General features: G+C 37.9%; 1 protein-coding gene across 2 annotated transcripts in view; it reads right to left on the minus strand.

Annotated features, from left to right (window-relative positions):
* ADAMTS6 (ADAM metallopeptidase with thrombospondin type 1 motif, 6) overlaps positions 1-13,371 on the minus strand; it is a 134,316-nt gene extending 120,945 nt beyond the window's left edge. For both annotated transcript variants that reach the window (XM_010005365.1, XM_010005364.1), the window contains exons 1-3: positions 12,986-13,371; positions 11,847-12,211; positions 4,637-4,805 (exon numbers count right to left, since the gene is read on the minus strand). In XM_010005365.1, the coding sequence (XP_010003667.1) occupies positions 4,637-4,805; positions 11,847-12,211; positions 12,986-13,082 (631 nt within the window). In that variant the 5' untranslated portion in view covers positions 13,083-13,371. The remainder of the gene's footprint in view (positions 1-4,636; positions 4,806-11,846; positions 12,212-12,985) is intronic.
* Positions 13,372-14,387: the final 1,016 nt, after the last annotated feature.

A 14,387-nucleotide genomic window follows, 5' to 3' on the forward strand; every position in this document is an offset into this window, starting at 1 on the left:
TCTTAAAATCCAACTTAGGTCATGAAAATCTATCCCATAGTCTCACCTGACTTTCTCTGCCTCTCCAGTTCTTCTCTTGTACTAGCCACCATAATTCTGCTATGAAGCAGTCCACCTCTTGCTCATCCCAATAAATTCTGATCATCCTTTCAATAAATTGCCCACCCCACTTCCTACCAATTACTGCATTTTTTTTCAGAAAGGTCAGAAATATCACTCCTCTTATCCTTGCCTCTATCAACATGTCAAAATCCTGACCACTTGCCCGACAGGTATACAATAAGTTTAGGTCCAGGTTACAGGAGGGGATACTTGGCAGACCCTGAAGAGGGGCACAGTTACACGAGCAGATTTGTCCCAGCAGAGTATACTGGTAAAACTGTTCTGAAGGTAATGCCAAAAGCAGTTTCCAGACAAAATAAATTATATAATGTCAAAAGGCAGGTAAAGGTTTGTTACAACTGCATTTTAAAAACACAAAATTGGACTGCACAAAACTTCCAAAACCACTTGAAAGCTCCAGTATTTATTCTACTAGCAAAATGGGTTATTACTGTAAACCTGGCTTCAGTCCTAGGGTCTGACAGCTGTAAAACTTGGTATTTAATTTTACTTTTTCAATAGTCTGGGGATGCTTTGGATGCCATGTCACTTCAGGATAAAATTGCCACAGTGCTCAAAAAATGGCTTTAAAGGGTTTTGATACCTATGAGGAGAACATTACAGAAGCATATCATCTGCAAAAGTAAAACCTGGCAGTTTGGGGGGATAGCAAATTTTTTCAGACATTTTCACAAAGTAGAAGTAGTATACAGGCCAACAGGAAAAGGAGAAACTGAGATTAATTAGCTTGATAGTGATTTCAGGCTTGTAAAAACTAGTGTTTTAGTATTTCAGTAATTAAGGACTTCAGAATGCGACAGATATGAAAGCTCAAGAAAAGCACAGAAGCTTCCAAGAACAAACGCAGCGTCAAATATGCAAAGGAATAAATGTTAAGGATTATTGCATGTTTCACAAAAAGTGCCTGCAAGATGTATAGTTCCAGTCAACCTATGACCCATGCGCCAGACACTGCCAGAATGACTGAATGTAACTTGACCAAACCAGCTGTCACTCCTTTACCCTCACTTGGAGGAGAATTATTTCCTAAGCATTACTGTAGATGATAACATCTGACAGAGGCCAACTATGGTAAAAATTGAATCATTCTACATTTCATAACCACTCCACTTACTTAAAAAGGTTTAAGTGACAGCTTTCCCGACAAAATGCACATATATTAGTACTCTTGTTTTACTACCAGTTAGCAGGCAGTACTAATGAGGAGACTTTTTGCAATTTTAGAGACATAGATGGAATGCTTCCAAACAAAAAATAAATTTTACACACACACACAGGAAAAACAGTCTCCCATGCATGGGCCTTTGTAGACAATCTGTACTGTAACTTTAGTCAGATGGTGCCAGTAAAAGTTACAACCTCTAAAAGAAGCCAAAATAAGTTACATCCATGAAGAGTGATAAAATTTTATTTTAAGATTAGCATTTGTCAGCCTGCCCTGTGCACTAAACATCATGGGATACAACTGTCCAGGACTCAACTTTCAAGAACAAGTTACATACAAATCACAAAGTTTAAACGTTTTTCTATTATGTAAAAAAACCCCATTATTTTAGTGCTTTAAAATAACTTGTTAGATGTACTCCATACTGTCTTCAATAAGTTACTTTTCAGCTTCAGAAAGAAGAGAAGCAAGAGAAAACTGTGTCGAAGAATACCTGAAAAGTATTTTGGGAAGTTAAAACTGCTTTAGAAGGAAAATATCTCAATCAAAACTATATAATCCTTTCCATAAGACACCTGTAAAACACATATTCAGCTATTAGGGTGACTTGGTTTGAGCCAGGATACAGACAATTTTCTTTTTGCAGACTTTTTTTTTCACTGAACTTTCTATTAAGCAGCACACTTGCTGAAATCAGCAGCAAGTTTTCCAGCTAGTGAACTGATAACACCCAAATGTTTACAGTTACTGCTGGGAGATCAAAGACACTGCTCTGCTTGTTGGATTTGCTGCTTTTGACACTAAAAGAGCAAGAGTCATATCTGCAACCCTCTCATAGGCAGGAACGGACTAGACAGATGGCAAAGTTGGCAAAACAAAGTGTTCTGTTCCAGATATATATGTGACACTTGGTATAAAAGTTCTGGGATCACGCAGTCAGGTCCCTTTCTTCCTTCTCTTCTGTCCATGGCTGGTGTCTGGGGAGGACTCCATCTATCCATCACTGTTGATCCCCAGGCCCATGCATCCATGACCCTCACAACTCTGCCCTCAGCTCCCGCCTGCTCTGCCACTCTCTCCAGCAGCTCCAGGACATTTCAGGACTGTTCACAGCTCAGGAGATGCCTTGGGGGTTGCTGGGGGTGGGGAGACGTGATAGGGGTTTGCACATTCCTGAACAAATTTGTATATAATTGTACATATTTTCTTTTATCATTAGTATTTAACTAAAGCTGTCTAGTTTAGTTTTCAATCCAGAGAGCCTCTCTCATTCTCTCTCTCCTTCCCTACCTGGGTGGGAGGGGATCGAGAGCATTGTTGTCGTTGGTTTAATTGCTGATCCTGAGGTAAACTGTGACATACAGAACAATGTTAATTCACTGAATCAAAAGCCAGTACCAAAATATCATAAAGTTCCACAAATGAGGTGGACTCAAGTTCCTAATATATTACTAGTCATAATACTAACAAACTGCATGCCAAGTTTCTTCAAATGAGATGGAACACTTATTAAACCTAAAGCTGTAATACTCACTCAAAGAATCACAAAATCATAGAATGGTTTGGGTTGGAAAGGACCTCTAAAATCACCTAGTTCAAACACTCCTGCAAGGGCAGGGACACCTCCCACTAGACCAGGTTGCTCAAAGCCCCATCCAACCTGCCCTTTGACACTTACAAGGAGGGGGCATCCACAACCTCCCTGGGCAACCTGTTCCAGTTTCTCACTGCATTCATGCTAAAGAATTTCTTCCTGATATCTAAACCAAATCTCCCCTTTTCCAGTTTAAAGCCATTACCCCTTGTCCTGTCATTACCTGCCCTCATAAAAATATTTTCCCAATACTCTTCCCTCCCCATCTTTCCTGCAGGTCCCCTTCAGGAGGAGTCACTCCATCATGCTTTCCAGTTGCGGAATAAAGCAGATTTTGAAGGAAGCCTGTGCTCATTACTATCACTGTACACAACAGAGGCATAAAACAAAACATATTCATGGTGTCTCGGTTTTTGAAGCACACTATACTCTCAACCTGAGTCTGGAAGAAACAAAAAAAAAAGTGCGAAACTGCTCTTCTAGAGGGCAGTTGCTCCACCCAAAAGGAGGACTCTCATCCTCCGCTGTCTGACACATGAACCAAGCAAGATCTTAAAATACATCGTAAGCTACAATTTTTGAAAAGGAATGACACTCATTTACCTGAGACTCCACAGTGACTGTGATCATAGAGATGTTGTTGGTGCATGGTAGATTTTTTGTATATAACATGAGGATGACCGTTCTCATAATTAGAATTTCTAGAATCTTCTGTTACATTTCTTAAAGGCTCAATAAAATACTCTTCATCTTCTGTAGCGATGACTCCACATTAGTATTTAACTAAAGCTGTCTAGTTTAGTTTTCAATCCAGAGAGCCTCTCTCATTCTCTCTCTCCTTCCCTACCTGGGTGGGAGGGGATCGAGAGCATTGTTGTCGTTGGTTTAATTGCTGATCCTGAGGTAAACTGTGACATACAGAACAATGTTAATTCACTGAATCAAAAGCCAGTACCAAAATATCATAAAGTTCCACAAATGAGGTGGACTCAAGTTCCTAATATATTACTAGTCATAATACTAACAAACTGCATGCCAAGTTTCTTCAAATGAGATGGAACACTTATTAAACCTAAAGCTGTAATACTCACTCAAAGAATCACAAAATCATAGAATGGTTTGGGTTGGAAAGGACCTCTAAAATCACCTAGTTCAAACACTCCTGCAAGGGCAGGGACACCTCCCACTAGACCAGGTTGCTCAAAGCCCCATCCAACCTGCCCTTTGACACTTACAAGGAGGGGGCATCCACAACCTCCCTGGGCAACCTGTTCCAGTTTCTCACTGCATTCATGCTAAAGAATTTCTTCCTGATATCTAAACCAAATCTCCCCTTTTCCAGTTTAAAGCCATTACCCCTTGTCCTGTCATTACCTGCCCTCATAAAAATATTTTCCCAATACTCTTCCCTCCCCATCTTTCCTGCAGGTCCCCTTCAGGAGGAGTCACTCCATCATGCTTTCCAGTTGCGGAATAAAGCAGATTTTGAAGGAAGCCTGTGCTCATTACTATCACTGTACACAACAGAGGCATAAAACAAAACATATTCATGGTGTCTCGGTTTTTGAAGCACACTATACTCTCAACCTGAGTCTGGAAGAAACAAAAAAAAAAGTGCGAAACTGCTCTTCTAGAGGGCAGTTGCTCCACCCAAAAGGAGGACTCTCATCCTCCGCTGTCTGACACATGAACCAAGCAAGATCTTAAAATACATCGTAAGCTACAATTTTTGAAAAGGAATGACACTCATTTACCTGAGACTCCACAGTGACTGTGATCATAGAGATGTTGTTGGTGCATGGTAGATTTTTTGTATATAACATGAGGATGACCGTTCTCATAATTAGAATTTCTAGAATCTTCTGTTACATTTCTTAAAGGCTCAATAAAATACTCTTCATCTTCTGTAGCGATGACTCCATGCTTAAAGAAGAAATAAGAAAAAAAAACTTGCAGAAGACAATATAAAACTCCTATTAAACAGCTTAACTTTAAAAAAACTTTTGACTGCCCTCTATCTCTGCAAAGAAATCCACAACTACAAGCCAACACAGAAAACATGCATAACCCATCTCTCCTCCACGTAAGCACTATAAGCAACACAATGAGGAAAGAATAAAAATATCACTGCTCTATTTCTGAAGTTCTTTCCCATCACTTTTGCTGAATGCAGTAAGAAAGTAAGATATATTCTTGGTATGTTACAAAATTATCAGTTCACAGAGATGTTCCAAAACTACATGATTCATACCCATTAAAAGTTATGCCAAGCCAAAATGGCCTTGCTTAAATGAAGAGACCGCTATCCTTCTATGATGCTGTATCAGTAGATGCTTAAAGCCACATACTGCATCAAAGAAAAATGGAATGAAGAATTAATTTTAGAACATCTATTCAGGGAAACCATTAATCATTTTAAATCCAGATGCTTAATTCCAAAACTGAGGCTAGATATTAAAATCAAATTACTAATATTAACTTAGGATACACTATCTACAAAGCATGTATTCCTTAAAAGGTCTTGCCACAAATCTGGCAAATCCAAGTTGTTGCAGACAGTGCACTAGACCTCATTCTCCATAACAAATGAACATTTTTTTCCTCAGTACAGTGCAGTGCAGAATAGTAGATACTCTATTATCTGAACTTTCACATTTGTGAACTCAAGCTTCTTCCAAACAGGAAGTGGTTTATGGAAGAAATGGGAGATTACAGGGAACTATGCAATTTCCTGTACCTCCAGCAATTAAAACTGAACTTCAACAGAAAACCAGTTTATTGATCCTTTCAGGTATAGAAATAATGCTGAATAAGGCCTGACAGACTCCTACACCTGTATACACTAAGTAAAAAAATTTTGTACGTATATCTAGAAAATTCTGAATGTACGACACCTTCTACAGTAGGAGAAAGATCTACTCATCAGGTAAGAGACTGGAAGCAGAAACCTGTGCATTCATAACCTGATTTGAAGAATCACAAATTTCTACCACACCTTTGAACTGTAAAGCTAGTACTATGTATGAGCCTTTTTCAAAAGGGGTTATTTTTTTTCCTCTGATGAGACCTCTATGACCAGCCATAAGACCACCTGCTTCATATCTGCTCTAAATATTCTAAAGCTGCTTCTAAAACCAGGGCTTGCGACTGTACTCGTGGTCAAAGTTCACATCCTGCTGTTGTTTTGTACACCAAATGCCTGCTGTTCTTCACTCCTGGAATTCAGTAACAACATAAAACTTATAAAATAAAAAATATTGGATAATACATCAGAAAGTGCAGTGTTTTCAAAAAATAATTTTATTTTGAATTCTGAAAATATATGTACAAACACAGCACAGCTTTCAGTTACACACTCCTTACATAGTGGCTATAACAGTGTTTTTCTTCAGTGGTATGTTTCATTATGAACTCAATTATTTACTCAAGAAGGTAACATCAGGGTCTGTATTTACCTGGAAGATGCTGGTATCAAATCCCTCTCACACCTTCTTGCTACCTCGTCTAAGATTTTACTAGAAAATAAATCATTTACTGGTACAGTGCTGCTTAAATAGTATTGAAAATCTAAACCAAATTGTAACTGGGTTTGCCAGATGTGCAAAAAGAACCTTGACTGTCTGGACTGCATCCAGTCTGGATGTCAGACATCTGGGTTCAAGGAAATCCTGAGCCATTATAAGCTCTGGTATTATGTTCCCGTAGGAAGACAGTCCTGTGGAGCGGTTCTGGTCAACACCATCAGGTTGTCCACTTCATGCCAAGCCTGAGGAGACAGAGGTACCACCCAATCTGTGGCTCTGCCTCTGGAACAAAGTGGGTCTTAACCTAAATCTCATTACTCCAGAGCATACATCCTTCATGTCTCTACCCAAAGTCCAGCCAGGTAAGTCTAAGCATGAATTAGACATTTCTATCAGTTACTGAACCTGATAGTTTTAAGCAATGAGATCTGTCAATTCTGATGCCATAAACAACAGTTAATTGCAGCATTAATACTATACACAAATTGCTAATTTGCAGGAGCAAATGTGTAAAAACTATTACAGATGTTTGCAAATTGTCATCACGGTTCCTTCAGATACCAGCAGTGAAAAAGGTTAGGAGAGTTATCACTAATTTTTCCTACACCTAGTTGACATCTGATCTCATCTGACAGAACACTAAAATGGTTGAAGAAAAACAAGTTTTTAATAACATTTAGTTGAGGAACTGCAAACAAATTTTAACTTACACCTTCCACCAGGTAGCCAGAAAACATATGCGGTCAGTTGATGCAGCCAGACAAATGATTTGATAAACAACGGAGATGCACCTGCCCTGCATATGCCTGTCACACAGGCCCAGCATACATATACCATTTTAAACCTAACACATTCATTTTGCTTGCAAATGAACCAACCTGTTCTTCCAATATTAAACTGGTGCAAGTAGTCCTGTTGAATCACAATGACTGATTTTTAAAAGTACCTATGTCAGTGACAACCAGCATTTGTTCTGAGTTCAGAAAATTAATGTGGCTAGAGATGCTTCCATTGTACATGCATTCAGCAATGCATGATTAATAAACAGTGGGGATTATTTTATTATAGGCAAACCAACACTTTAAATGCCATTTTTGGCTTATAATCTGCTGTTTGAACAAAACACAGTTTCAGCTGAAAAAGGATGCCTTTTCAAAGCATTAAAAGAAATTAAATGCATTTTTTTGTTTGCTATTGTATTTGAAGAGTTTGTAAATTAAGCTTCTGCTCAATATCATAAGAAATATTATTATGATATAAAAATGACTAGCAAAGGTTTTGACAAAATGCCATGAATTTGAGAAAAAAAGCTGAATGCCCCAAGTAGATTACTACAACTAACATTCCCAAGATTATTATCTAAAACAGATTGTTTGAGGTACTTTGTTATCCAATCCCACTACAGACTGCCAACTCCTGCTAACATACATAAGGTCTGGATCCAGCAGTTTTGACATGCTCAGACAAATCTGTGAATCCACATGGAGTTCCCCTGAATTTGTGAAAAGGAATTTTTTCTGTCAGGCTGCCCAGCTGGGGCCTTAACCTCCTTCAGACTGGGGATGTCCATCAGTTGCAGAAACCAACTGAATTATGGAGGACAATTAAGTGCATACCTTTTCTACACAGCACTGCTGTTTTACAGTTTCTTGTCGAACCTTTCTAGGCTGTTTTATCCATTTTTAACATGAATTAATAGTAATGGAAACTTCTGAAAACGTGTCAACGTTGTTCAGTATGTCTACAGCTGGCTATACACTTCACTGTGGTTTTATGACTGAGGAAAACAGTTTGCATTAGCTTACTGTGTTCTTAAAAATGAAAAAAATAGTGATCTGGCCTTAGACAGTACATCATGGAATTTAACAAGGCACCTTAAAACCAGAACAGGGACAGTTTATATATAATTTTCTGAATATTTCAGTCTATACTGCAAATACACTTAGTACTAAAGAGAACTCCAAAGACATTGATCTAGATCTTTTTCAATATATTTTCTGATCTTTATAAATTATTTTATAAATTAGACATTATTTTACATAAAATTCAAAACCAACATATTATAGATGCAATTTATAATTTATGAAAGAAGACACATTTCTTACAACATAATCAGCTTTCAAATGAGGTAATTTAAGAAGAACATGAATAACTTATACACACATGACTTTAGGAATACATGAAACAAACATGAAGTCTTACAGCAAAATAATTCCTTCTTTAACCAAGTAAGGTCATGCTTTTAGTCACAGTTTATTTCTTATGCTTTCTTTATAATTTCTGTTTGCATGGAGACATTTGTGCTACCCAGCATAAATGTTGCTCAGTGCATGGAACTTCACATGCCATGGAAATACTTGGCCTTTCACATTAAACATTTCCTTGGAATCACAGAAGCCTCAAAAAGACATTTAACCTCTCATTCACTTCCCTAATACTCACCACTTCTTACACATTTTAAAGTATGGCCCACTAGTGGACTTTTCAGCTCAAAAAGAGCAAATCCATTACTATGGAAAACTTGCTTGAGCACTTAGTTAAGAGCTTTGACACCTGGCAGAAGACAGAGGCAGATCATAAGGCAGAAAGTTTGGGTTTTGCTCAATTCCAATACTATGAGCTCCAAAACTTTTCTTCTTTAAGACTTAGCTCACCTCAGAATTAGACAAACTTCCTTCCCTTGAGGAAATTCTTCTCTCCTCAGCCAGTCTACCACTGTTTCTTCTCTTCTTTCCTTCAGAATGACATACTCAGCTTAGGCAATGCCTCAGCCTTGTTGCCTTGCACCCAACATCCAAAGGCCTCAAAATGCTGCTCGTTACAGGCTCTTTCATGAGAAGGCCAAACCTGCAATCCATCCACAAATGTAACATCCACTAAAGTAAATATGAGTTTGGAAGCCAGCAAGCCTGCTGGCCAAGACCTTCAATTTCCACACACGACTGCTCACTGGATTACAGAGCTTTCCTCATAACTTCAGACAATTTATAGCATAATCAGGGCCCAGCAGATGGAAACTGCTGGAATGAAACTTCAGTAAGTAGCAGCCTGTAATTCTAGGGTTCTTGGTAATGAGAAATATAAGAGGGAGAGGCTGAAACAGGAAACAGGAAACAGGGACAGGGAAATGAACGGACTGCTTGTCACTTTCATGGTAATGAAAGTGAGAGAAAGCCCTCCTTGCACTATAACTCATCTCAGATACTACAAGTGTTCTTCAAAGTCATACATTAATTAGATCATTGTCTCACCTGACGACACTGAATAACTATACAGAATAACTCAAAACATTCACTGAGATGAAGAAATTTTACTCACTTGGCAATACTGAAGCCTAACAGGACAACTTAAATAAATGTCATGCTTCAATTTTGCTTGTGAGAAACACCCACTGTTCAATACTACTACTTATTTTAGAGTTAAACTTAAAACAACGGTCTTTGAGAGAGATGCTAATCAAGGACTATGGTGAATGAGAGTGCCAGTCATGGCGTGCCCAGAGACTGAGTTAAGGCTGCCTTAATACCTGGAAGAAATACACAGGAGCTGACAACAACCAAAAGCACTGAAGATGACAATTTATCTGGGAAGAAGACCATGCTAAAATTAACTTGGACACAATCATAACATACTGACACCTAGAACCAGAGAACAACAAGCAACTTGTCTCCAACTCCACAGCAAGGCTGAGGGCAGGGGGAGAACACACACCAAGGCAACACCCTGGTAAGCACACAATGTGAGGCACAGAAGCAAAAAAAGGTGCTGCTTCACCATAACACCTTCTATGCTGCTAAATCTTTGAATAAAAGAAGTGCCATGGGGAGTGAAAGATGGGGAAAGCTGATAGGAAAACATGGATTTTCCTGCTTCTTCCCACTCTTGTTTTCCTAACAAAAGTCAGCTAAGGCAAGAGCAGGAGCTTTTAGCTCATTTCCTGGTCAAGACCACAGAGAAAATTAACTGGGAGGACCATGGCATCGACTGCAGGCTCCAAGGTGGCCAACCACTCTGTGTCTCAACTGGCAGAAACTGGAGATACAGAGGCATGCAACCTCTTTTCAAGAAGTTATTCCTGAAAAATCTCCATAGTACTTTTAGCCAAAAAGAACTCAAAAGCAAAATGAACGAGTATACTAGTTTAAGAGCTTAAATAACTGTGACAAAGTTATTAAATGGGAACTGCAAAACCAATGTGAAAACCATACTAAATTCACACCTATGCACTACAAGTTTGCATTAACCAAACTGAGATACCACAGTCAACTGAACACCATTTTAACTACATTTCTTTGGAAGAGTTCACTTAGCCCTGGAAATCTCCATTAAATTAATTTTCCTCAGAAGTGCTCCAAAAGTTAACCTAGGCTGTGTCGGGGATATCACAAGTAGCTTGGTGTAATGCAACCTATCTAGGTCTCAAGCAGCTGCCTTTTGTTTGTAAATAACATCCCAATAGCACTTCCCAGGATAAACAGGAACTAGATTACAGCAAGCCTGTGTAATCTTTTTCTTTTGCCTTAGCAATTAGTTAAATGTCTCCTTCTAAGAAGATTCATCAGTCTTCTACTATAATTAGAACCAGAACAAATAACTGTAATATACAGATTTTACTAGAGAAATTATTGACTCTTGATTTAGTATTTTCTAGTCATGCCTTTCTAAATTGGTATTTTGGTACTCAATAGTCTGGGTTTTTGGGGGTTTTTTTTGTATGCGTTTTCTAATTTCTGTTGGTAACAAAAGGGGCTTTTTCCCATGTAAGTACTACCATAATGTAATCAAGAGATTCACAGTAAGAGATGAGAATATAAGAGATGAGAATTTCTAATCCTGCTTTCAAATACAGCTGTTTACAATTTCTAAACAAATGATTTATTAAAAAAAGATAAATAATTATTTTCTGATGCTGGTACTTGCAAAGGATCTGCTTTTCTCTTCACTCTTTGAATGTATAGCAATGAAGACTTCTTCACCAAGCAATTCCTCTTCTCTGTTACTTACTCAAAGTTTCTAAATCCAAATTCTTGAAGACAACAAGCAGGTGTTCAGTTCAATTAATGTCTCTCTGGAGACATTCAGCACCCTAAATGATCCACTGCTTCCTCCTTCACACCCCTTGAGCCTGCAACATTTTTTACAGCCTGTAAGAATCTCAGCACAGACCTAATCTTGCAGCCCTAGTGCAGACACTGTGCACACTGAAAATGTTGCCTGCTAAAGGACCACAGAATTGGGTCTAAGTACTTACACTGAAGCTTGAAAAACTGATGACTACTTTTCCCCAGGACCCAGATCAGGTTTTAGGGGTTTTCTGCACCTTCCTGTCTGCTTGCTTCCCGCAGGGACTCAAAAAACTGAAAGATACGCCAATTAAGTTCTTCTATAATTTAAAAGGAACAAGCACACTATTATACTAGAACATGTAATGTTCACTTACCAGACCATTGCAGTTGCTTAAGGCCACCTTAGTTGTACTGTGCTGATCCTGCAAATATCCTGTGTAATGACAGTGGTCTAAAAAATCGTGCTTCCATTGCGGTCCGTCTTTCCCCCAGTATTCTACTGTAAAATGTCTGGACACCAAATCTGTGTTGAGAGTCAGGTTTAAATGAAAGTGCTTCCCATAGGCAGAGAGTTTAAAAAATAATTTAGATGCTGCCAGTTCTTGATCATAAAGGTCTGCGCTCCTCCTCCTTCTTGAGGGTTTAGGATTTTTCACAGTAAAGCTGAGGAAGGCTCCATTTTGATCAACCCTTATTGGGATTGTTAGTTGGTAGTGTTCAAGGTAAGACAGGAATTCCTCTTTGTAATCACAAGGTAAGACAGTCCAGGGAGCAGGCATAGAAGAGAAAAAAATATAACAGGAAACAACAAGTAGTAGTATAAATATAAACCATAGTTGGCTAAATCTCATCACTCTTCAGAGTAAAAGTCATTCTCAGGTAAACGTAAGATGTAGCATTTGCTAAGCAAAATGTTCTTTTCTTTCTCCTTAAGTCAAGAAAACAAGTTCAGTTTCCTATTAATTTGATGCCACTGGAAACTGAGAAGTTTTTAGATATGTATCTTTTCCTACTTAACCAAATACATAAACATTTGGGGCTAAATTCTAACCTAAGAAGGGCAAATTCTTCCCAGTGATATCATTCAAAGACAAAAGCTATTAGATCCACCTGCAAGAATAAAAACAGTAGTAATGAGAAGTATTAAATTGTAGAACATAAACGGCTCTTCACTTCATTGAAAACCTAAAAAATTTAATGGATAAAGTAAGATTAGATCTTTACTTCCTAGACTAAAAACATGTTAACGTTGTTACATCAAGTCTCTGAACTACTAGCAAGTACAACATTTTACCCAATTTAATTTAGAAGTCTTTCCTTAAGTTAAGAGTAGGCAGAAAGAAATTAAAACCAACAAAGTAACCAGATTTGCTGTTTTTAAACTTCCTTGACAATGAATCATTACAAAAGTGCAAAGCCCATCTGGTTTCATGAATTATGAATCATGCTTTAGAAATTATTACCCAAATGCAATGCAAGAATATATCCTTCTTGTTAGCTATAGGACCCCTACCTTGTGAACTATATGAAAGCCTGTTGTCACTGTGAAATTCCGATGAAACTATGACTAGGCTCAAAATCCATGTCCACGTCTTCCAAATAATTTCCATAATTTAGAAAAACAGAAAGTTTGTAGGTTTTTTTTCTCTTTGAAGAGCTACCTGTGTGAAACAGAGTTAACTCCACTCCAGAATCGCACCATAACAAGAATATTTATTTCATACTACTTCCAAATTAACTAGATGTTCCACTTTTTGACAGGTATTCTTTTCCAACAACCTGTACCTTCTTCTACATCTGCAGTCATTTTCTCAATTTAAAATAAGTGTTTGTAAGATTCCTTAAGATACTGTAAGCTGTTAGACTGAATAGTTACTGAACTTGCTCCACTTCTTTGCCTGAAAAAAAAAAGAAACTAAGTCAAGGCAAATTCTTCCTACTAAAACAGATCTATACTGCAAAACATTAAGGCATGATAGTGAACTATGCAGTGTACATTTAAAAATAATATTCAAGCATTGTCACTTTTATGGTCCAAGGTCACAGTCTGACAAAAGAAAATTAGTTACCATTAATCTTGAACAGCAAATCCATACAGCTTAAGATGCACATATCAACTTTATAGCAAATAGGCATAGGATGCATAAAATTAACATTTCTTATTGCTCAAATACTGTGTCCAAACTTGTTCCAGATATAATCAATGCTACGCACTCATTGATTTCAATGGTGAATAACAAGACCAAATACACTGTTAGACAAAGGAAAAAACTGGGAAAGAATCCAGAGTCCTGTTATCTGATCTTTCTGCAGCATGTATTTTGTTATTACTTGGGCCTGGGTTCTGCTTATGCAGGCAGAATTCTCCTTCACTTAAATGGGAATGGTGCACGTTCTAATACCAAAGAACAAATTTCAGTATCTGAAGCTATTAATCATACACATTATAATTTTGCAAAAAAATTGTTGTCAAAAACGTTTTCTATATATTTTAACTGCAACTTGATGTAGCAGAATATATTTTCATTTTCATTTTGCAGGTCACAGAACTGAGCATGTCACTTTTTTCCTCCCCCTCTCCCCCTCCCCCCTTCATTTAAAACACTGTTGCTGTAATAATAAAGAGCAGCTCTAGCTGCAGCCAGGGATTAAACGGAAGATCTGTGCAGTCAACTAATTGTCCAGTATCATGGGACATCAATGTGTTGTGTCAGCTGGTACTTATCAGTGCTCTTTAAGCACCCACAGCACACCTGTGCACAGAGTAACCTCTGCTGAGGCAGACAACAGAGAAACAGAACACCTAAAAAAGGAGAATTTTTAAAAAACAAATTTCCACAAGCATACAGAATCACTTACATACACACCAGATAAATTTGCCTTTCCAAAATTCCAGTATTTACAACTTTCATTCA

The sequence above is a fragment of the Chaetura pelagica genome, unplaced genomic scaffold (genome assembly GCF_000747805.2).
Source record: "Chaetura pelagica isolate M959 unplaced genomic scaffold, ChaPel_1.0 scaffold37, whole genome shotgun sequence".
Classification (NCBI taxonomy): domain Eukaryota; kingdom Metazoa; phylum Chordata; class Aves; order Apodiformes; family Apodidae; genus Chaetura; species Chaetura pelagica.